Genomic DNA, 24,451 nt, shown 5'->3' on the forward strand with positions numbered 1-24,451 from the left:
CCTAACTAGCAGTAGCTTGCTAGGAGTTCTTAATCAAACAAATTAGGGCATTCTGAGACATTTTTGGCATTAGCCAAAAGCTAACAATAGACTAGCTACCCCTTTCACCCCATTTCGTTTTCCTTTTTATTTTACTTTAGGCAAAGTAAAGCATTCTTAGTCAAGCTTAGTTAGGGTTAACCTACAGCTAACGATAAACTAGCTACCCCTTTCAACCCACTTCTTTTTCCTGTCATTTTACCTCAGACAAAGTAAAGCGTTCTCAGATGGGTTAGCTAGGGTTAATCTACAGCTAGCAGTAGACCAGCTACCAATTTTTAACCCTTTCTTTTTCCTTTTCTTTTACCTTAGATAAAGCAAGGCATTCTAACCCTAGGCTTAAGATATTTCAAGACATCTTAACTCAAGACATCTTCAGAGTGATAGCAAGGCCACTGCTAGGTGTATGCTAAGCTTGAAGCCTAGCTAATCATAGTTTATGCTAAGCTTGCAGCCAAGTTAATCATAGTTTGTTGTAAGCTAGTAGTTCTAGTCCAGTCCATTCCAGTGTTTTTTGTGTGTTTGTTTTTGTTTTTGTTGTTGTTGTAAAAGACTGCTTTTACACTAATCTGCAGTTATAGTTTATTCCATTTTTTTTTTTTTACCTGAGACAAAGACATCTGTGTTTTTCTCCGTCCTCCGCTGAGAAAATTACAGGCCAAATTACCTAATTTTTTTTATCCCCAGACTCAGCAGTTGGCTGATAATTTAACATTTTCTAATTTGATGTAGCCTCACATTGGACACAAAAGATGTTTTAGGGGGATGTTTGATTGCTGCTACATGCTGTATTTCGTCCTGTGAATGTTTCTTGTATAGCTTGTGATTATTGTATTTTGCTGTGACCGCCACGTTGGACAACATGTTGTGAAAGGACAGTGATCTTTCTGTTTGACGCAAACATACATAGATAACTCAAGCAATCACTCATTTATTGCTGTCTGCATATGAGATTTTTATGACTAAGGGGATGTGTAAAAATTTATACCAGATACACATCCTGCTGATACACTGATCCAATTCCAGTAGAGCTAATGACTGTTTCAGTTTATCCTCGTTTGAACTCTGGCACATTTATAAAGCAACTGCTCCATGAGTAAATAAATAACTACTCATTAATATTTAGTCATTAAGCTTTAATCAGGTCAGACGGCATGATCCGTGTGTGCGTTATTCACTGGATCATCCTTTGGCTGACACAGATACAGTCTTTTAACTGCAGTTTAAGGGAAATGCAAGTCTGGATAATTGTCTAATTTCGTTCAAGCACACAACTTTTTCTGTCTCGCAGTAATGCCAAAAGCTACGAATGATGCAGCACATTAAAATCAGCGAGGAAAGAGTAATATTACAGTTTACCCTCCCTGGGAAACAGATTATCCCTCTTATCCCCCATGTGTGCTCAAAGTTAAAACCTTTCAGGCCTCCGTTAATGCCTTGAAATTCGTATGTAAGTTGTCGACAGACTATATCATCACTGAAGCAGCCAGACTGAGTTCCTCCTGTCAGTCAGAAGATTTTCCGTCTCACGCCGATGCTCCTACCAGCGCTGATAAAATACGCCTGTGGTTTTCACACTTCTGATTAAGACCTTCTGGAGGATGAAAAAAAAACGATGCGATATGAAACCGTCTCTCGAGTCATACACCAGGGCGTAAAAGAGTCAAATTTTACTTGGCATTTTGATGATGGTGTGAAATTGACAAACTGTATTGACAAACTGGGGCTGATATCTCAAGTTTATATAATAAAGCCTGGTGTAATATGGAAGAAATAATATTTGACGGGACATGCTGGAAAATAATCAAGCCGTCTGAAGTTTTCAGGAGTGTTTTATTCCTCTTACACCAGTCAGTCATAACTTTAAAACCACCTAATACTGTGTAGCACCACCAAAACGGCTGCGATCCATTGAGCCATGGACTCCACAAGACCTCTGAAGATGTGCTGTACCAATGTGTCAGGCACCAAGACCCTAATAGCAGTTGTGAGGTGGGACCTCCGTGGATCGTTTGTCCAGCACGTCCCACAGGTGGATTGAGTCCTAGGGATTTCAGAGGCCAAGACAAAACCTTGATCTCCATGTTCACGTTCTGAAAACAATTCCTGGACAATTTTTGCAGTGTATCAGGAACATCACCCTGCTGAAAGAGGACACTGTCATTAGGAGGTGGTCAGAGTTTCCAGTTCCATTGTTACGAGACAATTTTATTTCATTCAGTGGTTTTGACGATGTGGCTGATCTGTGTATTGCACAGCAATTTGCCAACACTTTGGTAACAATGGGTCTCTTTTATCAAACTGGATACAAACAGATTTCTGTGGAAATCATCCATGAGCTTTTACGCACCAAAGAAAACAAGGGTATTCATGGAAATCCTGGAAATTCAGAAAATAATTCAGAAAAATTTGGAGCGTGTAAATTTATGCATAAGTAGACTGACTAACTGAATCTACTGAGACTGACATTGAATATTCAAATAACTTGCATTGCTTTACTGTATTTTTTTATACAGTGGAACCTCGCCCTCCCTTATGAATTTTAACCTTAAGACTGGAAATTCTGCAAGAAATTTGCATCGTCATACGAAACATTTTTGGCATATGAACAGACCGAATGCAAGTAAAGTTACATCTGGAAGCTGTTCAGAAACTTGTTTGCGACAGTGGAAAGCCAAGCAAAGCCAACCAAAAGCTGTTTTTAAAAGAGCCAACCCACAATACCAACGTTGCCTTCAGCATGCGTTCAAAAGCGTTCGTGCGTTTTCTGTTGACAGATTGGTGGCGAGGGTGGTCTGTTCTATTTTTAGCCCAAGCTTGGTGGCACGACTTCCTGTGAGGAGCCTTGACATGGAATGCTTGGAATGGGTCAGTTCTTTGTAAGCAGCCATACAGTTTACATACACTTCATATTGGTGATATTGGTCATATTTTTGGGTGGCTGGAATGGATTATCTGTATTTACATTATTTCTTATGGGGAAATTTGTTTCGCAATACAAATTTTCACATTAAGAGCTCACCTCCAGGACGAATTATATTCGTATCCCAAGGTTCCACTGTATATGGAATATTCCAAAGTATAAATGACTCATTTGCAGTGGTGGCTTATAGGGTTAAGAGTTAAAGTTACTGATTAGAAGGTCACAGGATCTAGCATGCCAAACTAAGCTTCAACTTTTGGGCCCTTGATCGAGGCCCTTCATTAACTCACTCTGCTCCGAGCGTGCTATCATGGTAGACCCTACGCTCTGACCCCAACTTCCTATAAAAAGCTGGGATATGCAGTGAAAAGAATTTCACTGTGCTGTAACGCATAAGTGACAAATGAATACTGCTACTGCTGCTTCTTATTTATTTTAAACACACACACAGATTCAATATTTTTTAGACTCGCCATATATTTCATGTAGGTTTAAATGACATTAAGGAAATATTACGTCTATATATTAAAAAGACAGCAAGTCAACCAAAATCCATTTTAAAGACAAATAAGGTTTAAAGTACAAATGGCAGGAGTGATATTACTAAGAGTTAGCTCATGACTTAGCGTCCTATATTTAAATCATGATATGAGCTATTCGTTTTTTGTGGTTGCCTTTTTTTTTTTCATAGCATCCGGTCCATTTCAAAAAGCTTTGCTATGATTGTTTACTCCCTGGTAGCACTGAAGCTCTATCCATTAGCAGTCACACATTTTTATTCAGTTTTTATGTAAAAACATTTTCTTTTGACCTCACTTATATATATCATTTCATATTTCAGCCTTGGATATGACTAGCTGGATATAATTCTTTTCATTTTTTTATTATTATTATAGATATGAGATAAAAGTACTTCAGCTTCTGCATAAGAAAAATAAGAAAAGACTATTTTGTGCTTTATAATGAGAAACCTTGGCCTTTTTATTCATATATTTAGATATTTATTCATTATGTATATATGTATTTTCATTTTGAGTTTTGTGGGTCAAGCCAAATGTAAATTATTTGTAATGCATCAATATCTAAGAAAATCAGCATTTTTATGAAACTTCTGTAACAGTTTGGGCTTAAACAAACATTGAATCACAAATTTACAGAGATATTAATGAATTAGGCTTGATTTATTTATATACACTATATTGCCAAAAGTATTCGCTCACCCATCCAAATAATCAGAATCAGGTGTTCCAATCACTTCCATGGCCACAGGTGTATAAAATCAAGCACCTAGGCATGCAGACTGTTTTTACAAACATTTGTGAAAGAATGGGTCGCTCTCAGGAGCTCAGTGAATTCCAGCGTGGAACTGTGATAGGATGCTACCTGTGCAACAAATCCAGTCGTGAAATTTCCTCGCTCCTAAATATTCCACAGTCAACTGTCAGCTGTATTATAAGAACGTGGAAGTGTTTGGGAACGACAGCAACTCAGCCACGAAGTGGTAGGCCACGTAAACTGACGGAGCGGGGTCAGCGGATGCTGAGGCGCATAGTGCGAAGAGGTCACCAACTTTCTGCAGAGTCAATCGCTACAGACCTCCAAACTTCATGTGGCCTTCAGATTAGCTCAAGAACAGTGCGCAGAGAGCTTCATGGAATGGGTTTCCATGGCCAAGCAGCTGCATCCAAGCCATACATCACCAAGTGCAATGCAAAGCGTCGGATGCAGTGGTGTAAAGCACGCCGCCACTGGACTCTAGAGCAGTGGAGACGCGTTCTCTGGAGTGACGAATCGCGCTTCTCCATCTGGCAATCTGATGGACGAGTCTGGGTTTGGCGGTTGCCAGGAGAACGGTACTTGTCTGACTGCATTGTGCCAAGTGTAAAGTTTGGTGGAGGGGGGATTATGGTGTGGGGTTGTTTTTCAGGAGCTGGGCTTGGCCCCTTAGTTCCAGTGAAAGGAACTCTGAATGCTTCAGCATACCAAGACATTTTGGACAATTCCATGCTCCCAACTTTGTGGGAACAGTTTGGAGCTGGCCCCTTCCTCTTCCAACATGACTGTGCACCAGTGCACAAAGCAAGGTCCATAAAGACATGGATGACAGAGTCTGGTGTGGATGAACTTGACTGGCCTGCACAGAGTCCTGACCTCAACCCGATAGAACACCTTTGGGATGAATTAGAGCAGAGACTGAGAGCCAGGCCTTCTCGTCCAACATCAGTGTGTGACCTCACAAATGCGCTTCTGGAAGAATGGTCAAAAATTCCCATAAACACACTCCTAAACCTTGTGGACAACCTTCCCAGAAGAGTTGAAGCTGTTATAGCTGCAAAGGGTGGACCGACATCATATTGAACCCTATGGATTAGGAATGGGATGTCACTTAAGTTCATATGCGAGTCAAGGCAGGTGAGCGAATACTTTTGGCAATATAGTGTATATATATATAACAAAAGACCTGTTGTGTATATATATATATATTTTATTTACTTATTTATTTATTTTTATTTATTTTCATTTTTTTCTTTTTATTTATGAAGATCTCTCGTTTTTCCCTGTCTCTTTTAAAGTTAATAATAATAATAATAATAATAATAATAATAATAATAGTAATAATCTTGTCATGTTACTTAGGAACTGCAAAACTCTCCATTGTGAAAACTCCCAATGCTTCCAGTGGAGACTCCTTCCAAAAAAAATGCAAAAGTAAACATCCCCTCACAGCTATTTATTCTGAATCTGTTCATATAGTGAGTTCAAGTCATATTAATGCAAGTTCTAATGCTATGCTATACTACAGAAACCATGACGTATTAAAATGAGTATATTTTTATAGATCTATGATTTGCCTTGCAGTTTAAACTCCTGTTAGAACTGTTGCTGCTGCAGAGAATTAAAAAAAAAGCCTGTGAGGCAAATAGATTCTCAGAAATGGCCTACCTTCTCCAAGACTTCCAATAAGACTAGAACAGGCTCTTCTTAACACTTGCAAAAATAGATTTTCATAATGTTAAGCTGAAATTGGGTTCTTCAAACATACACACACACACATGCACACTCACTCTCTCTCTCCACACCCAAATGCGGGATGAATTTGGGAAAGGTACTCGTTATTTAAATGTCACACACTGCAGAACTGGAAGTCTGGACTTCCATCTAAATCATGTCCTGAGCTTCAAAATGTCTTTCGAAATCCATTAGTCAAGATGATGGCTGAAAATATGTGCGACGCAGAGGAAATACAGAGATAGATAGGGGAGAGAGAGGACGTGTAAAAACAACGTTAGAAAGAAGCCGGCAGATTTGGAGTGAAAGGGACTGTATGAGTGAGGCCAGCAAGCCGTTTTTTTTTTTTTTCTTTCTTTCTCTGTCTTGTTTGTTCAGCTTTCACACGTGTGTCCGCTCAGGAGGTGTGCGCTATCATGTGCATTCAGTTCAAGGGGAATAATACCCCGCTCCCTGTGCCAAGTCAAAATCCGCTAGCCAAACACAACGTCTGGCAGCTGTGTTGGACTCCTCACCTTGAAAAATGAGTCTGCGCTTGAGCCGGGCTCTAACAGCCACCTGCACTCAGCTAACTGAGCTGAGAAATGTAGTCTCTCACCAGCTTAATGTCCAGCAAGGTCACGGTTAGCTTAAAGCATTACTTAAGTTTGGTGTTCTTAACATGACACTTATATAAACACTTCAGCTGGCACCCGGCAAGTTGACCTAACACGAGAAAAGTGATGAATGTAGTAGCATGCCTTTTCAACAAGCCCTAAAGGACCCACATGACACCAGAATATGTCTCACTCCACTGGCCTCCTCTAGCATCAAGGCCTTGGTGCTCACGTACAAAAAGTCAACACTGTGATTCAGGTTTATGTTCCTTCCTGCAATAAGCTTTTGACTGCTTGGTAGTGCGGCATGAGGTTCCTTTCCAGACCCTTCGATCTGTCCCTCAGTGGTGACATTCAGCTAAAGACTTTTCTTTTTCTTCTCTGCACATTTAACTAACCTCTAACTTATCCCCACTCTAAAAAACCCTGCACTAAAGTGGTTAAGGGGTTCAAGCCCGAGCACTGCCAAGCTGCCTCTTTTCGGCCCTTGAGCAAGGTTTTCAACTCTCACCGCTCCAGGGGGTGCTGTATCATGGCTGACCCTGTGCTCTGACCTCAACTTGGGATATGTGAAGAAAGAATTTCACTGTGCAGTAATGCATAGGTGACAAAAAAAAAAGCTGCATCTTTTTCTTTTACACTTGTACTCTGTGCACTTTGCTCCTCTAGTTTTTTTCCCCTTTTCCCAATCAGTGCTTTCCCTGATTTTCAAGGCTACACTACACTCAAGAAAGATCTGGCAACCCACAGCTGCATATCTGAACTCTGAATCTGCATAACATTCCTTATATGAATTTGAACTTTTAACATCTGCACTTAAGTATCCACCTCTGTTATTATCACAAGAATGTAAGAGATTCACTCGCCACTTGCAAAGCCACAAAATCCTTAAACGTCTTAAAAACCATCAACCTTCTCTTTCCGGTGTCTTGTGTTGAAAGAGGTAACAAGTGACAGTTTCTGTATTTTTTATCACATCCTGGATACTGATAGTGGTTGTGAAGCCAAAAGACAGAACCCTCCCTTTTTTTCCAGCCTGTAATGAATCTGGCAGGTGAAATCCTTTCAGTGAAATGATGCTGCTTAAAAGGCACTTAGGTGTAAATGAATGTGCTCATCTCAAAGCCTGAACTGTGACTTGCCTAAATGGATATTTCAGAGTTCAGCTCAGAAGAGAGCGAGATTCTTTATTTCTTTTGCTTTCTTTTTTCTTTTCGCTCTCCTCCTTCCCCAGACATTTTAAATTAAACCTGCTGTGAGATGAGCTCATGTATCTCTCTTGGAATATTTGAAACAGTCAAGTAGGCTTTGTAAAAACCATCCCTGCTATTTCCTTTTAAAAATCTGAACAGAGTGAAACGTCTTCGCTGGTCTATATTGCTTTCAGGCATATGGACGGGAAATGGCGATCGTACTCTTCCCGCCCTCCTACAGGGACCAGTGATATGGAGAGAGGGGGAAAAAAAGATCAAAAACAGCTATGCTTTTTAAGCATTATTTATTAATGGGCTTGGGACCTGACTTCATTTTGGAGGTCCTGGGGCAATGAAAGGGAATACATTAATCACAAGTGGACATTATAGATGTATGGAGTACCACTGGTGGTTTGAGAAGATACAGTAAAAGAGAGTGTATTTCCCTTTAAAGGGACACAAACTGAATACTTAATCTGTTGTTTGACCAGCCAGTAATGTGCGAGAAGGTTAAAGGGGTTCATTTTGTCTTTAAACATGATTAAATTGTTTAAAATCGGTGTTAGTACATAGCAACTACAGAGCTAGGTAACATATTACGTTGACAAATTCAGTTCAGATTTATCCCCCACAACACCCCTTCATGACTTCCACCTTCTGTCCGAATTCATTTGTCATTTTTATGCCCGTAACTGTGACAGTATCCTGAAGCAACTTCGGCCTCACTATGACCAATTTCACTCAAGAGCTCCCGTATCAGTGACAGGAATCTGCAGCTATGTCAATAAAGCAGGAAATTGGAGGAACACCGACATCACAGAGGATCACGCAAGACAAATCATTACGGATCAGAAAAAATTAATAGCTGAAATGATTGAGGTGGAAATCACTGTGGCAATTTCATTGAGTGAAAAGAAAACAGGGATTTGTGTTCAGTCAGATTTAAGAAATAATATTTCACAAAAACAATTACGCTTCTGAACAAAACGTGATTTCGTTGTTTACGTTACGCAAAACTTAAACATGTGCTAGATTAAAACATGAAGAGTAAGCGTGTGTAACATCTGGGACCCCCGCCCTATGTGGGGCTCGACCCCAGACGCCCATGGTGTGTGTGCGCACACCAGCACACGGTGTAATGAGACCCATGCGCAGGATTCAGCGAAGCACTGCTTTTATTACATTTAAGACGCGACATAGGGAAACAAACGTAACACTAGACATGGCGTGGTTAACTAAACAAAACAAAAACAAAACCTAGACCTTAGCTTGGACATGGAACCTAGCAAACAAAACCCCAACAGAAACCACGGTACAGATAATCATGGACAAGGACACAAACACAAGGATCCCTATTTATAGGGGTAGACATTAGGGCTAATGGGATACAGGTGACACAGTCAGGATAGGAACAATAGGAAGGGCGTAACAAAAGACACACAAAGAAGCAGGCTTCCAAGGTTCACCTGCCAGCGCCCTCTCTGGGCCTGGCAGGGAACTGTCCAGCTGTTCCTGACAGCTTGAGCAAATCATGCAGTATTAAATAAATAAATAAATAAAGCACTAGAGTTACACTATAAAATTTCGAGGACGTTGGTGCTAGCTGAAATTCTAACAAAAGAATAAAAGCTTACTACAGTAGATGTACAGTTTTCCGATGACAAATACATAAAAATAAAATGTTTACCTTTTACCATCTTTGGAAGGAGTCTTCATTTCCAATGCTAAATTTTCGGACATGAAACAGTATTCAGGATGGAACAAGACAAGATAGCGTTTTTTGTTTGTTTGTTTGTTTTGTGGTTGTTACATCATTAAATGCAGCTATAAATGAATAAGAGCTACAACGTGACACTCTTAAACCAACCAGTGAAATTGTTGGAAAATTGCGGTGGTATAAATGGAATAAAACAGGGCATTGGTGGCTCAGTGGTAGGTTTCTCACCTACCATGTGGACGGCCTGGGTTCGATTCCCAGCCAATGCCCAAACTCCAGCCACTGGATGCAGTGCCAGTCCCAAGCCTGGATAAAATGGGGGGGTTGCATCAGGAAGGGCATCTGGGGTAAAACCTGTGCCAAGTTGTTGTGCAGACCAGTCGGTCCGCTGTGGCCACCCCTCACCCACAGGGAGCAGCCAAAAGATCAACAAACAGAATGAAAATCTGAGTCTGATCAACTATAGAGGTAGTAATAGTGACTCTGGTTCATCACAACACAATAAGATGTTGCTTATTTTCCCATAACACCACACTCTCTCTGGATTTGATTCTTTATCAAGCATCAAAGTATTCTGACAGTTTAGAATTAGTGTTAAGTTTGGGGGGTCGGTTTTTTTCCTCATTTCTTCACAATCAAACAAAATCCAACCAGGTCAACCTTGCTTATTTGAATATATATATATAATTTCTCATTGGCCTATATTCTGTTTTCTTGTGTGTCTGGCATCAACCTTTCTCCACCAGCATATTAGAAACAAATATTTCCTATTTCATAATTTAGACCCAATCACAGGTTAATAATGCAGGCTTCATCTAGTCTTATTGTCTGAATGGTTAACATGTGCATGGCTATTAGAGCACTGCAGCACAAAAAAGGTAGAAAATTGCAAAGCGCGAGGCAATATGGGACAAAGGAAAAGTGGTAGAATTGCCAAAAAAAAAAAAAAAAACCCGTCAGCATTTTTGCCGTTTAAACTGGGTGACGGAGAGTCTTAGTTTCCTAGAAGCCTAAACCCGCTGACTTGTTTATTTTTTTATTATTATTTTTTTATATTTTTACGACCCAAGCGTTATATCTGTTGCATATCTATTCTCCGAACAGAAAACCCCAACTCTAATAGTGCATTCAGGAACATGCTGGGATATTCTCACCAAAGCAACTTAATCTCCATGCCTCCTTTTCCCTATCTGGCCATCCTGACTGCTCGTGCAAAACTCAAAGATATTGCACAGGGAGTCCCACTTTGCCATGTACGCAGCCTTACTGGGCTTCTGATTGGTTTTATTTGCAAAAGAGAGTGTTTCTCGAGACCTGTTAAGGGAATGTTGGATACGTTTGAGGCTCCACTTCAAACATGAGAGACTCTCAGAGTCAGTCTTAGAGCGATTACTGAGGGAAAATGGCTTCCATCAGAAAGGCCTTGGACATTTATTGCCAACAGAAACACAAGACACGTATCAAGGAACGCTCTATTACTGCAATCGCGTCGATGGGACCGTAAGCGCCTTATCAGACTGGGGGCAAAATATTCAAACAAGCACTTTAGATCACGTTTCAATAGCGTCAGATACGCACATCATCATTTTCAAGTGTCTAGAGAAAGAGAGAGAGAGACACTTCAAAGTGATTCGAATGTGTTTCCTGCCATCTTGGATTAGTTCCAGCTTTGTGTACTGAAGTGTCACTGTAATTGCTGGATTCGTTTGACAGGGCTTAGGTGCTTTGGATGTCCTAAGCAGTCATGCCATCATTTCTAAGCCAGTTAGCTGTTGCTGAAACAGCAGCTTAGTCTGGGGTTTCTCCATTCTCTGTTTTAATTCAAGCAATGCCAAATAATTAGCATGAAACACCAACCAAAGGGTTCATTCCATTCAACTGAAGTAAATACTGCCTAGTCTTAAAGCTGGAGACATACTCTGTGAGTTTTATATGTGTCTGTGTGTGTGTGTGTGTGTGTGTGTTACTGGTTAAAGCTATAAGAAATACTAACAGAATGTTCGTAAGCTTGGGGCCTCTTTTAAAAGTTTTTTTTTTAATTTATTAATTAATTTATTTATTAATTTATTAATTAATTTATTTATTTGTTTGTTTTTTTGTTTGTTTATTTTTTATTAATAATAAATGCATTTATAACAAACAGATTTAAATGAAAAAGAACTTTTTTTGGTCCATAAAACTAGTTTTTAACGGAAATTAGACCTGGTCTACAGATGTATTATTTTAAAGAGAGTCCCTATGGACCAATCACTGTTTCCCATAATGTGTTCCCATTCACAGATACACATAATAAGGAGTCTGTTAAATGACCTTTTATTCACATTAGAGTCCTGAGAGTTTGTGAGTAGATATGTTCGAGTAGCACATGTAGGTTACTAAATATTAATTTTAGAAAATGTGTTGTGAAATGGCTATAGAACTGCATTTGGTTTATTAAAATTATTTTTATTATCTATGTATTTTTTTTATTTCATTCAATGAGAAGCTTTTTAATTTATTTTTTTTATTTTTATTTTTTTGCCACTGTAACAAGAGACTGGGTGAATTCAAGAATATAGAAAAGCTCAGTAAAACTAAATCAAGGACCTGGGACCAGTATCAAAACTGGGAAGTTCTATGAAACATAAAATAGAAGACAGATCTCTGGAAACAAGGCTTGGACTTAAATAAATTCCTAACTGCTAAACGCTAATCAGATCTAAACACACAAAACAGGTGAACACAACAGGGTAACAAGACGGGACTAGGCAGTCACTGAACAAAATATAGATAAAACGGATGGAAGCGCTTCCTGACAAATGACATAAACCCTCATAAACTGTTGTTAAGGCTTATTCCAACTGACATCAGCTCTCAGTAAGACACGTTTAAGATTTTGTTGCAAGATATAAATACAGAAACATGGAAAAGATGAACACAGTCAGATAACAAACCAATGACAGGATCAATAAAAGAAAACATGGGAACTACAAGAGAAAGGGTGAACCTCTTCTTAGGGAAAGCAATTCTCATTTAAAACTAAATTATGTTTTTCTTTCTTTCTTTCTTGTTCAAGGATAAATATGACGCAAGATAGAACAGGGCCGTGATGCCTTTTTTTAAAATGAAGTCCTTCAAAATAAATATCATTCATGATATTTTCATCTCTGCAAACCTTGGTGTGTAGAATAGTTTGCAAGCAATTTAATTCATTTTTAACACCTTTCTTAACATACAAAAGCAACAATTCCAGCAAAAGCATGGCCTTGATCTTTGGATCTTTAGTGCAATAACATGCTGCTGAACTGAAGCACAATTAACCCTGGTGATATATTCTTCTATCTAATTGTCATCTTTGCCGAAGAGAAATTGTGAGCTGATTATAAACATAAATTTACAAAAAAATAAAAGGTTTTTTTTTTAAATATCTCTATAGCTATCTAACTCTGTGTACAGTTTAAATCCACGTCTCTTCTCCTGGCTCTTGTTTCAGTGCAGCTGTGGAAAATAAGGTGCGAGTGTGTCATCAATCTGCACCACGGTGCAATCAGTCGATTGTTGGACACGAAGCTGCGATCAGCAGAAAAGGCTAGAGAGATAGAATTGGGGTAGATGTGTGAATTATAACAGCCCCTTTTTTCCCCTCTCTCGCTAACTTGCAGTGATAAAAGGGTAGCAATAATAGTTAATAACTGCAGCTCTTTTCAAAAGTGCCAGATTTCAGGTATATGGGAAAATACAGATACATCTTTAAATGCTCTTATTTCATGTAGGACTTGTTTCCACACACATATGTCACCGTCTCTGTTCCAGGGGTTGCTGTATCATGGCTGACCCTCTGCTCTGACCCCAGGTTTCTTAACAAGCTGGGAAATGTGAGGATTAGAATATCACTGAGTAAATATTGAATAAAATGAAATAATGTGACCCTGATATTTTATCTTCAGCTGATGCCTGAGGGAATGAACCTCCATGTCAGCTTATATCACACCATGATAGTTTTATGTAGCTCTATGAACACTGACTTTAAGCCAAAGCCTTCAGTATCGGGAACGTATGCAGCCGGTGACGCAGAAGCTTATCGATGATCTTAAACAACTCTGGGGTCGGTGTGCACACGCCACAAATACGGCAAATTGGCAAGGAATCGATCTGTGAGATTCTGTAGAATGGCTATTGATTAGAGGTCCCGTCTGGTGTGTGTGTGTGTGTGGGTGTGGGGTTGGTTGTGTGGGTGAGTGGGTGGTTGTTTGGGTGTGTGTTATAGAGAAATTGCTCCGAAAGAACACTTTGATTTCAACTCATAAATTGCACTGTATATCAAGTCTTTATTATTGACTGTTTTAATTTTTCTTGCATCACCCATTCGGTCTACAATTTCTCCGCAAATGTGGCAAACCAAATAATTTTACTACTTCAGGGGTATAACATCTTCCTTCAGAGATGCTAGCGGAACCTTGATGAACCTTATTTTAATTTTAGCTGGTAGAAATTTGTGGTAATCAGTGACAAAGCACCACATGACCAGCTGAGTTTTTTTTTTTAAATATATATATATATATATATATATATATATATATATATATATATATATATATATATATATATATATATATATATATATATATATAAATAAATAAATAAATAATACTAAATTGATATGACTACATTTGCATGCTGGCTCAAGAAAACCCTAAATCATAAATCGATTAGTGCTCTTCAGGGCTCTCCTTTTTCCACTTTATATGAATAATTCTCTTCAATGCCCTAAAATCAATGGCCTCATGAGCGCACCATAGCTGGAAACCCCGTAAACGATAATTCTCATACACACACACACACACACACACACAGAGGGCCAGCAATCATTTCCTTTTTCTCTATTATATCTCATCTTGACCTGATCGATTCATGTCTAAAAAATATATGAGCCAAAAAAAAAAAAAAAAAAAGAAAGTTTTTCGCACATCTCCGTTATGATGCAGAGGTCAGGGATCGATCTCGATCAAGTTCCAAACAAGTTCAACAAAAGTTACTCATCTCTTTTGTCAAAACAATACAGCATGACGACCCCCCCCCTTCCTTTTATTTGAGAATTGTTCAGCAATTTAAAAGCAAAAAAATAAAAATAAAGTTTCATTTTAGCTGGAATGAGAACGCATGGAAGAGATTGGCAGGAAGTTCCCTCCCAGGTCGTTTGTCAATCATAAATGTTTATTGCGCGGGACAGTCGATAAAAATGTCCCGTGTGATCGAAGCTGGAAGGGTGATGGAAGGACGACGGATTTGAAACGCCTGTTTTCTGTCACTAGGCTGAGAAACTTCAACAGCATAAGGTGATATATCAAGCTGTTCACAGTGACAGGTTTAATCTTGGAACGTTCGCCTTAACGCTATGATCAAGCGGATGGTTATGGTTTAGAGCACATGTGACAAACAGCTTTGAATAGCTTCTGTCTATTTTTCTATTATTCCTCCTATAAATATCCTATTGTACTTCCTGGGCCTTGGTTATTAATATTAATTAATAACCTTAGATTATTTAAATCACCTTAGAGAGTTTCATTTTGGAGTGAATATATATATATAAAGCAATGCTTATGAATTTATAAAAGCTACATATATGTTAATATCAGAGGTTTTAGGTAGCCTTATGCATGTTTACATAGAGGATACAAAAGCCACTCATCATTACATTAGCGTACTGAAACGCCTTTACTGTATTTTTTTTTTATTCACATCTAAAGCCTATTTTTTATTAACAGCACTTTGTACTTACTGTATAAGTGACATAGAATGCTTCACAAGAGTGTTATGAATGTAAATTTGATGGACACTTTAATTCAAGGACATTTAAATCATTTATTTGGCTGGCGTATGAGCTACATAAAGAAGATTCTGTACTGAAATGGGGCTTTGGCACTGAATGCTCAAAGCTCTTCAGCATTAAAATGATTATGGGGCCCTATTCCGATACAGCGTCTTGTTCACGAAGCTCAAATGGCAGCCTTATGAATGATTTAAATGCCCTTAAATTGCAGTGTGAGTCAAATGAATATTTCTAACACTCTTATGAAGCACTGTGTATAAAACTTTTGTGTAAAAAAAAAAATAAATAAAAAGCCTCAAAGTTGCATATTCTGAAATAAGCTTTTCAACAGTTCTCAAGGATACATGTAGCATACAATATGTATGCAATGCTTATGAACGCACTACGTAGGTATACTTCAGGACAACAATACAAAATATTTTGACAAGAATGGGATAGGAATTTACCATGACCCCTTTTTCTTTACACCAGTTTGAAACAGTAGAGCTTCTGTGATTGCTGTATTCATAATGCCATTATAGCATGTTATGAAGCATGCATTATGATACCTAGCAAAAATGTGCCACCGTTATAGTTAGGCTTTAGACTTCATAGTGACAGGTTTCATACAACAGCTTGTTATAACATCTGGTTGAACTTATGTTATAATGCCTTATAACTCAGGTTTTTATAATTTATTTGTATTATAATAGTGCCTGTATTATAGCACAACATAGTTAAATGTATAGATATTACCCACTGTATGAACTATGATGTGCTATAATGCATGCACTGTTATAACTATGACAGTACATGCATTAGAAATTAAAGATATAAACACTTCCTTAACATATTTACTACCTATACACTATGATGCACTATGACAAAGGCATTAGTTATTATAGATCAGTTCTACTATATAACACATCATAGCCTATAGCTAGTAAACATTTAGGTAGTGTCTATACACTATAATGTGTAATTATAATTCAGGTCTACTGTAATAGTGTCTATGTTATAACGCATCATAGTGTATAACTAGTAAATGTCTAGGTATTACCTACACACTATGATGTGTTATTACACAGGCATTGGTTATTATTATTCAGTTCTACTATAACAGTGTCTACAGCATAATATAACGCATTATAGTGTACAGCTAGTAAATGTCTAGCTATTACCTATACACTATGATGTGTTATAATACAGGCATTGGTTATTATTAGGTATTACGTATACACTATGATGTGTTATAACACAGGAAGTGGTTATTATCATTCAGTTCTACTATAACAGTGTCTGTGTTATAACACATCATAACGTATAGCTAGTAAAAATCTAGGTATTACCTACACACTATGATGTGTTATAACACAGGCATTGGTTATTATTATTCAGGTCTACTATAACAGTGTCTACAGTATAATATTAACGCATTATAGTGTATAGCTAGTAAATGTCTAGCTATTACCTATATACTATGATGTGCTATAACACAGGAAGTGGTTATTATAATTCAGTTCTACTATAACAGTGTCTGTGTTATAACACATCATAACGTATAGCTAGTAAATATCTAGGTATTACCTACACACTATGATGTGTTATAACACAGGCATTGGTTATTATTATTCAGTTCTACTATAACAGTGTCTACAGCATAATATAACGCATTATAGTGTACAGCTAGTAGATGTCTATGTATTACCTACACACTATGATGTGTTATAACACAGGCATTGGTTATTATTATTCAGGTCTACTATAACAGTGTCTACAGTACAATATAACGCATTATAGTGTATAGCTAGTAAATGTCTAGCTATTACCTATACACTATGATGTGTTATAACACAGGAAGTGGTTATTATAATTCAGTTCTACTATAACAGTGCCTGTGTTATAACACATCATAGTGTATAGGTAGGAAATGTGTAAATGTACCACATTCCTAACGCATGTTAAATATGTTATAACATAATATGTCATAAGAATGGTGCTGAAGCTACTAGATGTCTTTAGACTACATGTAAAAGTAGAAACCCACTGGAAAGCAGCGAGTTTATTTTTGTTGTTACAAAGTATAGAGTTCTGTTATGGAAAACTGATGCCACTTGCTTGCGAGTCAATTAGAGGCTGTTAGCCTGAGTGGCCAGTGCAGTGTACTGTCCTTTAGAGAGGATGTGAGAGTCCGAGAGATCGGCAATCACACAAATTGGAGAGAGCGAGTGATGAGATGAACAGACCCTTTTAATCCACACACTAATAGACTACAGGTGTTCGAGCCTGAGACAGAGGCATTAGTTCCAGGTTCATAGCAAAAACAAAATAAATAAATAAATAAATAAATAAATAAATAAATAAATAAATAAATAAATAAATAAATAAATAAAACTACTAATTTAAAAATTCTTAAATTATTATTATTATTATTATTATTATTATTATTATTATTGTTATTGTTATTATTATTATTATTATTATTATCATTAGACATTTAATTGGGATCATTTCTAGATGAACAAAACACTGTGAACAAGCATACAACCTTCCTTAGAGCAAATCACAGCAGACATTATATGACCCCTGGACCAGAGATACTGTAGGACAGCAGATTTCTGAAATGATGAAGCTTTCATGTTATGAAAAGGAAAGGATATAGGATTAATAAAATAGCACTTTTCCTATATCTATATCGTATATAATTAGCTTGCTGATTGTGTGTGTGTGTGTGTGTGTGTGTACTGTATATGACAGCTCGATGGGAGAGCTGCATACTGAATCTCTCTGTACTTGTACACTGATGGCAGTAAAGATATACGTATTTGTCATTTTAAACATCCAGTCACAGTCGTCACGCCTCATGTACCTCAGCTTCTGTTTGTGACTGTTGTCTTATTGAACCCAAACCCTGTCACTGTGCACTTAGAGCATAATGATCTTTTTTTTTTTTTTTTTTTTTGTAAAAAAACAGCAGGTCTTCCTCTTTTATCCAATCTATAAGACAGCACGCTGCTGTTTGTACAATTTGGATCAGTATGAAAACATCCATGCCTCACTGCAACTCAGGACTTGTGTTAAATCATAAATCAACATATAACTGTTCCCGGTTCCATACTGAGACTTTTCGCTTTTTCCCCATATAGTTATTTTTATTTTTGTGACAAATCTGTTTTTTCCAGATACCCTTAACTTTTGAATTTACTGTGACGCCCCACAAACATTTACAAAGCCTTATAAACACTTCCTATAAAGCCCCTATCGATAATAACTTTCATAACATGTTATAACATATTCATACAATGTTACAGTTCTATATGAAAAGGTTTGTAGCATGGGTTACAATGCAGTTATAAACTATTAAAGCAGCATTTGGAAAGTAGTGCTAATAGCATATTATGTCACCGTCTTCTCATCATGCATATAATATAATGTGTTACGAACACTACTTATAATGCATAGTGTTAGCAATTCATAATGCATAGTAAAGGCAGTTATAAAGTGGAATGCATTTCCATGATAATATGTATTCTGCCTTGTGAATGCATTATAACATGAACAGATGTGTTCATAGTCTATTCCAACGGGTGTCGAATGACATTGTGTGTCAACACTATGAATCATAAGAGATTTTTAAGACTTAATGGTAGTGATGTGAGACAAGTATTTCCCATTCTTGGTACTTGGTAAAAATGTTACCATAGAAACCTGCTGTATAACACTACCTAGTGTGGATTTATTTAATACTAGCTGGAAGTCATCTTTTTTTAAGAATATTCCTGCACTAGATATTGATACATATGTTTGTTTGTTTGTTTTTTCACTTTACCACGTCATTAATCCTTCCCTTTCCCTCCATGCCTTCCTTTAGGAGAGCTGTATATAGGTGGTGTGGGGAAGACGATGTATAACAGTCTGCCCAAGCTGATTGCGTCCCGGGACGGCTACCAGGGCTGCCTGGCGTCCGTGGACCTGAACGGGAGGCTGCCAGACCTGATTGCAGACGCCCTCCACAGGGTGGGCCAGGTGGATCGAGGATGCGACGGTGAGCAACTTTCTTAATCTCTTTTCATTTGCATGCATACAGGGTTCTATTTGTTAAGCAAGAAGGCATTTGGATAGAAAATCAGGGTTGGACAAATTCATTCTCTAGGCCCTCCAGGCAAGTCAAAGTCCAGTCCAGTCCAATCTTGTGTGTGTGTGTGTGTGTGTGTGTCTGTGAATGGTAGTCTAATTAACAGGGCTAAAAAGCTGAGACGAGCATAAAACAAGACTTAACACCATGATGAGCTAATTATTTGGAGTAATACAGACTGTTGACCTTTTCTATATTGTGTTTCATTACATCCCTATTCCTTAGCGTCCAGAACTTCACTGTAAATTAAAAAAAAAAAATAAAAAAAAATACATCAATCTGCTCATTTTGGATTCCCAGAGTAACACTTTTTCCACCCATACCATCAAAATATAGCAGATATATACGATATACGTGCCTCGTCAGAAACATAACACGTATGCAATAAGCCCTAATTTTTACTGCATTCCACTTTTGCTGACCTTCTTAGTTAATTCTCCAGCAACTCCAACAAAGCAAAACTTTAAACAAATACACATCCAGTTATATGACGTGGTATTTGTTTGTCCTCAAAGACCCTTGTGTCAGCAAAAAGCTCCGAACTACACAAAAAACGGCTTCTGCGCACTTAAAAAAGTGCAAAAAACAAAACCTTTAGAGGCTCACAATAACCATAAAAGGGCAACCATTATTTTATAACCGTAATGGTAACAGCTCATCTAGAATGCCCTTACCTCAGCTAAAAGTCATCACACCATCCAACGTTCGGCCCAATCCCATGGCGTTTGATAATGGACCCAGCCAGCAATATTCTAGACAAAACTATCAGCTTTGTGCTCAGACTTCATTTGTAACTGTAAGCTCAGCCTAGGCTGAATTGTTTTTATTTATTTATTTATTTATTTATTTATTTATTTATTTATTTATTTATTTATTTATTTTTAAGCACAAGAGCTCTAATCTGCTGTGCTGTATGGTGATTTCCCCACGGAGCCGTAGATCGCGTTTCGGCTTTCCCTCTGTCTACCTCTATCAAAACAACCTGATTACCTTACGCATCTTCCCAAAAGCAAGCGTGTAATTTTTGTTTCGGAGAGTATTAAAAGCAGATTGAGTGCTTAAGCTTCACTCATGCAGCCTTTTAAAATGGAAAACATTATTGGATTTTATATCGCTTATTTGTTTTGACAGTTATCGGGCTCTTGTCTAAAAGTTTAACAGATGTTTTAGAATTATATCGTTGGACTTTATTACCTGATTGTGTCTGGCAGTTAAACGCCTTATTTGCCGAGACGTTAAATAGCGTCTATATGATCTAAAATCTGCAAAGCATAATTGTTATGCAGTTACATCAAGATAAATCCTGCTTTGTATCAATGAACATCAATGGTACGAGAGAGAGAGAGATGGAGAGAGGGAGAGAGAGAGAGAGAGAGAGAGAGAGAGAGAGAGGGGATAGGTGAAGAGAGAAAAAAAGAAATACAGAAGTCGAAACAAATCAGCATGCAACAGATGTTATCTGCCTTTGATTGCAGCTAGAGGTGTTCCAGGATGTGTAAGATACAGCTAAGATACTGCTTCTCTCTGTCTTCAGGTAACACAAGGGCTTATAAAGCCTACATAAGGTCTTTCTGACATCTGACATAAAACTATACAATTAAAAATCTGCTCTCATAAAGATGAAGAAGTCATCAAATAACTGTAGTTTTGTTAATATAAGGGTGTGTAAGGTATTTTGTGTTATGACACTTTCAAGGCTACATTAGAATGTCATAACAGCTGACCGCATAGCTGTAGCTCATTGTACTTCCTGTATCTCATCATCGCAAAATGATGATCATGATCAAATATACATCTCAGAGAAAATAGAGACTGATAAAATATGTTTCTAATATGTCATTATGTAATGGTCATTAAGGTGTTATAACAGTGGCATATGTTTTTCATAAAAGGTCTATAAAGAGTCAATTTATATAGCCGTGTCAAGATGGTGTCCTGAAATAGTTGGATATATTTATATAAAAAGGCTTAGAAATAGCTAAAGACTTCATGACATTGTGTGGCATACGTGTTCATAACATACTTATAAGCATTCATTTTAGATTACCACCTAGTTTCAGGTTCAGGATATTTGGAATACTAATTATTTTCCAAAAAAAAAAAAAACTGTGCCACATTTATGTAGCTCTGACATACCAGAAGTACACTGAGCTACAAAGTCAATTGCTATAACACAGTATGTCATTTTTCACCCAAGATGATGTCATGAAACAACATGCTTGACTCACGTCACTCTGGTGTTGCGTCACCTTGACATCAAAACTGACAAAATCCGTCTGCATGACAGCTGAGATCCGTAGGAATTAATATTTATAGATGTCTGTTTACGTCAGTTGTTATTAAAGGCTTATGAAGGTGTCATGTAGTGGAAAGTAATGAAAAAAGTTACCAGTGGTGATAACTTCACTTGACATCAGCATTGACAAAGAATCATTGTAAGGACTGAAAGCTGTTTGAATAAGTGTTTATAAGTGTACACTTTTCAGTTGCTATAAAGCACCTATGTAGGTGTTTTGTAGTTACAATTTTTTTTTCCGTTGCCATATTATGTCCCTTTACTTGGACATTAAATTCTACAAATGATTCTTTATGATGGCTGACAACTGTTGGAATAATTGGTTATAAGTATACGTTTATGTCAGTTCTCATAAAGCGCTTATGTAGCTGTTATGTAGTGACAATTAGCGGCAAGTTTTTCCAGTTGCTATAACTTCATATTATGTCCCTTCACTTGGACATTACATTTTACAAATTATTCTTCATGACAGCTGGTAACTATTAGAACAATGAGCTGTAAGTGAATGTTTGTCAGTTGTCATAAAGTGCTTATGTAGATGTTATGTAGTGACAATTAGTAACTAGTTTTTCCAGTTGCCATAACATCCTATCATGTCCCTTTACTTGGACATTACATTTTACAAATTATTCTTTATGACACAACTGTTGGAATAATTGATTATAAGTGTATGTTTACATCAGTTGTCATGAAGTGCTTATGTAGGTGTTATGTAGTGATGACAAGTTTTGCGTTAACGTCCTATCATATCCCTTTACTCGGACATTACATTTTACAAATTATTCTTTATGACAGCTGACAGCTGTTGGAATAATTGGTTATAAGTGTATGTTTATGTCAGTTGTCATGAAGTGCTTATGTAGGTGTTATGTAGTGACGACAGGTTTTGCGTTAACTTCCTATCATGTCCCTTTACTTGGACATCAAAATTGGCAAAATATGAAATAATGCCAGCTGACAGGTATTGGAATAAGCACTTATAAATGTTTATGAAGGTTATCACAAACGAGTATCATATTATAAGGTGTAGTGCCCTTATGTTGTGTTACTATCATGAAGACTCAAATGCAGTCATAGCGTCCACCCAAAATGGGCTTTGAATGTCATAGAGCTGTAATTATGCTTAAATCGACCTTCTGATATTCCAGAAATAACAGCATGTTTAACTGATGCTCCACAGAGTCTTCTGATAATTAGCGTATGACTGATGAGCTCTTCAGGCTTGTAGAATATTTTACCAATCAAATTAAACATTTCGTTCAAGCACCCATCCCATTACAGGGCAAAACTAAAATGTTTGGGTGGAGATAAATGACTTTTTCTCGTGAAGTGACTCAGTTTCGTCTTCGCTTTAGCAATACGCTCCAGGCACTGCCATTTCCCTCTTCGATTTAAATCAAATAAATGCATGCTAAAGTGTTTCAATCTGCCACAATATTTAATGCATGCCTCGCTGCACAGTTTGTTTACATTCACAACTAGTTAAGTTTAATTAAGATACATTTCAGTTAGATGAATTGGTACTGTATTCATTATCAGTGCGGAAAAAGCATGCGTGTGAAGCATAATTACACATCGTAAGCCTTTTACCAGCAACACTTTTTATTTACTTATTTGCTGCATTCTGATTGGTCAGAAGAAGATGATTTCTTCCCTATAACAGCAGTGTAACAACATGTCCATTTGAACACTAAATCAGGTTAATATTAATGTTCTAGTTCCTAGTGATCATTTTACAGTAACAGCTTAAACAGGGATTGGGTAAGATGTGACATAGGTGCTATGTCATGTTGACATTAACTTGCCTATGTAGTTTTTGTGGAGGTTTTAAGTGGAGATAATAGTGTACGGATGTGTTAAGAGAAAAGTTGACTAATGCAGCCTTTATGACGGCATGTAGGAATAAGCAGTCGTGAATGAGTTATGAATGTTTGTAAGCAACTATGCCATGTGACAGCTGTTATTTCAGCTCGGGGGTCAAATTTTACAAAAGTGGCCTCAAGACAGTGAACACCTATTGGAACAAGCTTTTGTAATGTTATATAGCTTATGTGTATGTTAGTTTATGTCATGAAGGGCTTATGTAGGTGCTATATAGCGCAAACATCTGATACTTTACTGAACTGTTATGTCAACTTGACAGAGGTGTTCTTTATGTCAGCTGGCGTGAATAGGATTAAGCTTATATGAATGTTTTATGTAGGTTTATGTCACTTGCTATGAGAGATTTAAGCAGGTGTTAAGTAGCCTTCTGAATACATCCCTTCTGTTAAGTTTAACCATAAGCAATATCTGATACTTGACTGAAATTTTATGTCAGTTTGGCAGAGCTGTTCTTTATGTCAGCTGGTGTGTATTGGAATAAGCTTGTGCAAATGTTTACGTTACTTGTTATGAGAGGTTTATGTAGGTGTTATGTAGACTTCTAAATAAATACCTTCTGTTATATTCTAAGCAATATCTGATACTTGATTTTAATAATATGTCAGTTTGGCAGAACTGTTCTTTATGTCAGCTGGAGTATATTGGAATAAGGTTATATGAATGTTTGCTACTTGTTATGAGAGGTTTATGTACATGTTATTTAGACTTCTAAATAAATTCCTTCTGTAATATTCTAAGCAATATCTCATACTTGTCTGAAATATTATGTCAGTTTGGCAGAGCTGTTCTGTATGTCAGCTGGAGTATATCAGAATAAGGATATATGAATGTTTGTCACTTGTTATGAGAGGTTTATGTAGTTGCTATGTAT

The 24,451-nt window shown here is 37.3% G+C and overlaps 1 protein-coding gene across 16 annotated transcripts in view; it reads left to right on the top strand.

Annotated features, from left to right (window-relative positions):
* The window catches only part of nrxn2b (neurexin 2b), a 599,225-nt gene that overhangs the window by 343,140 nt on the left and 231,634 nt on the right, over positions 1 to 24,451 (top strand). For all 16 annotated transcript variants that reach the window (XM_058384467.1, XM_058384477.1, XM_058384475.1 and 13 more), the window contains one exon: positions 19,137 to 19,310. In XM_058384467.1, coding sequence (XP_058240450.1) covers positions 19,137 to 19,310 — 174 coding nt within the window. The remainder of the gene's footprint in view (positions 1 to 19,136; positions 19,311 to 24,451) is intronic.

This window comes from Hemibagrus wyckioides, linkage group LG29 (assembly GCF_019097595.1).
Source record: "Hemibagrus wyckioides isolate EC202008001 linkage group LG29, SWU_Hwy_1.0, whole genome shotgun sequence".
NCBI lineage: Eukaryota > Metazoa > Chordata > Actinopteri > Siluriformes > Bagridae > Hemibagrus > Hemibagrus wyckioides.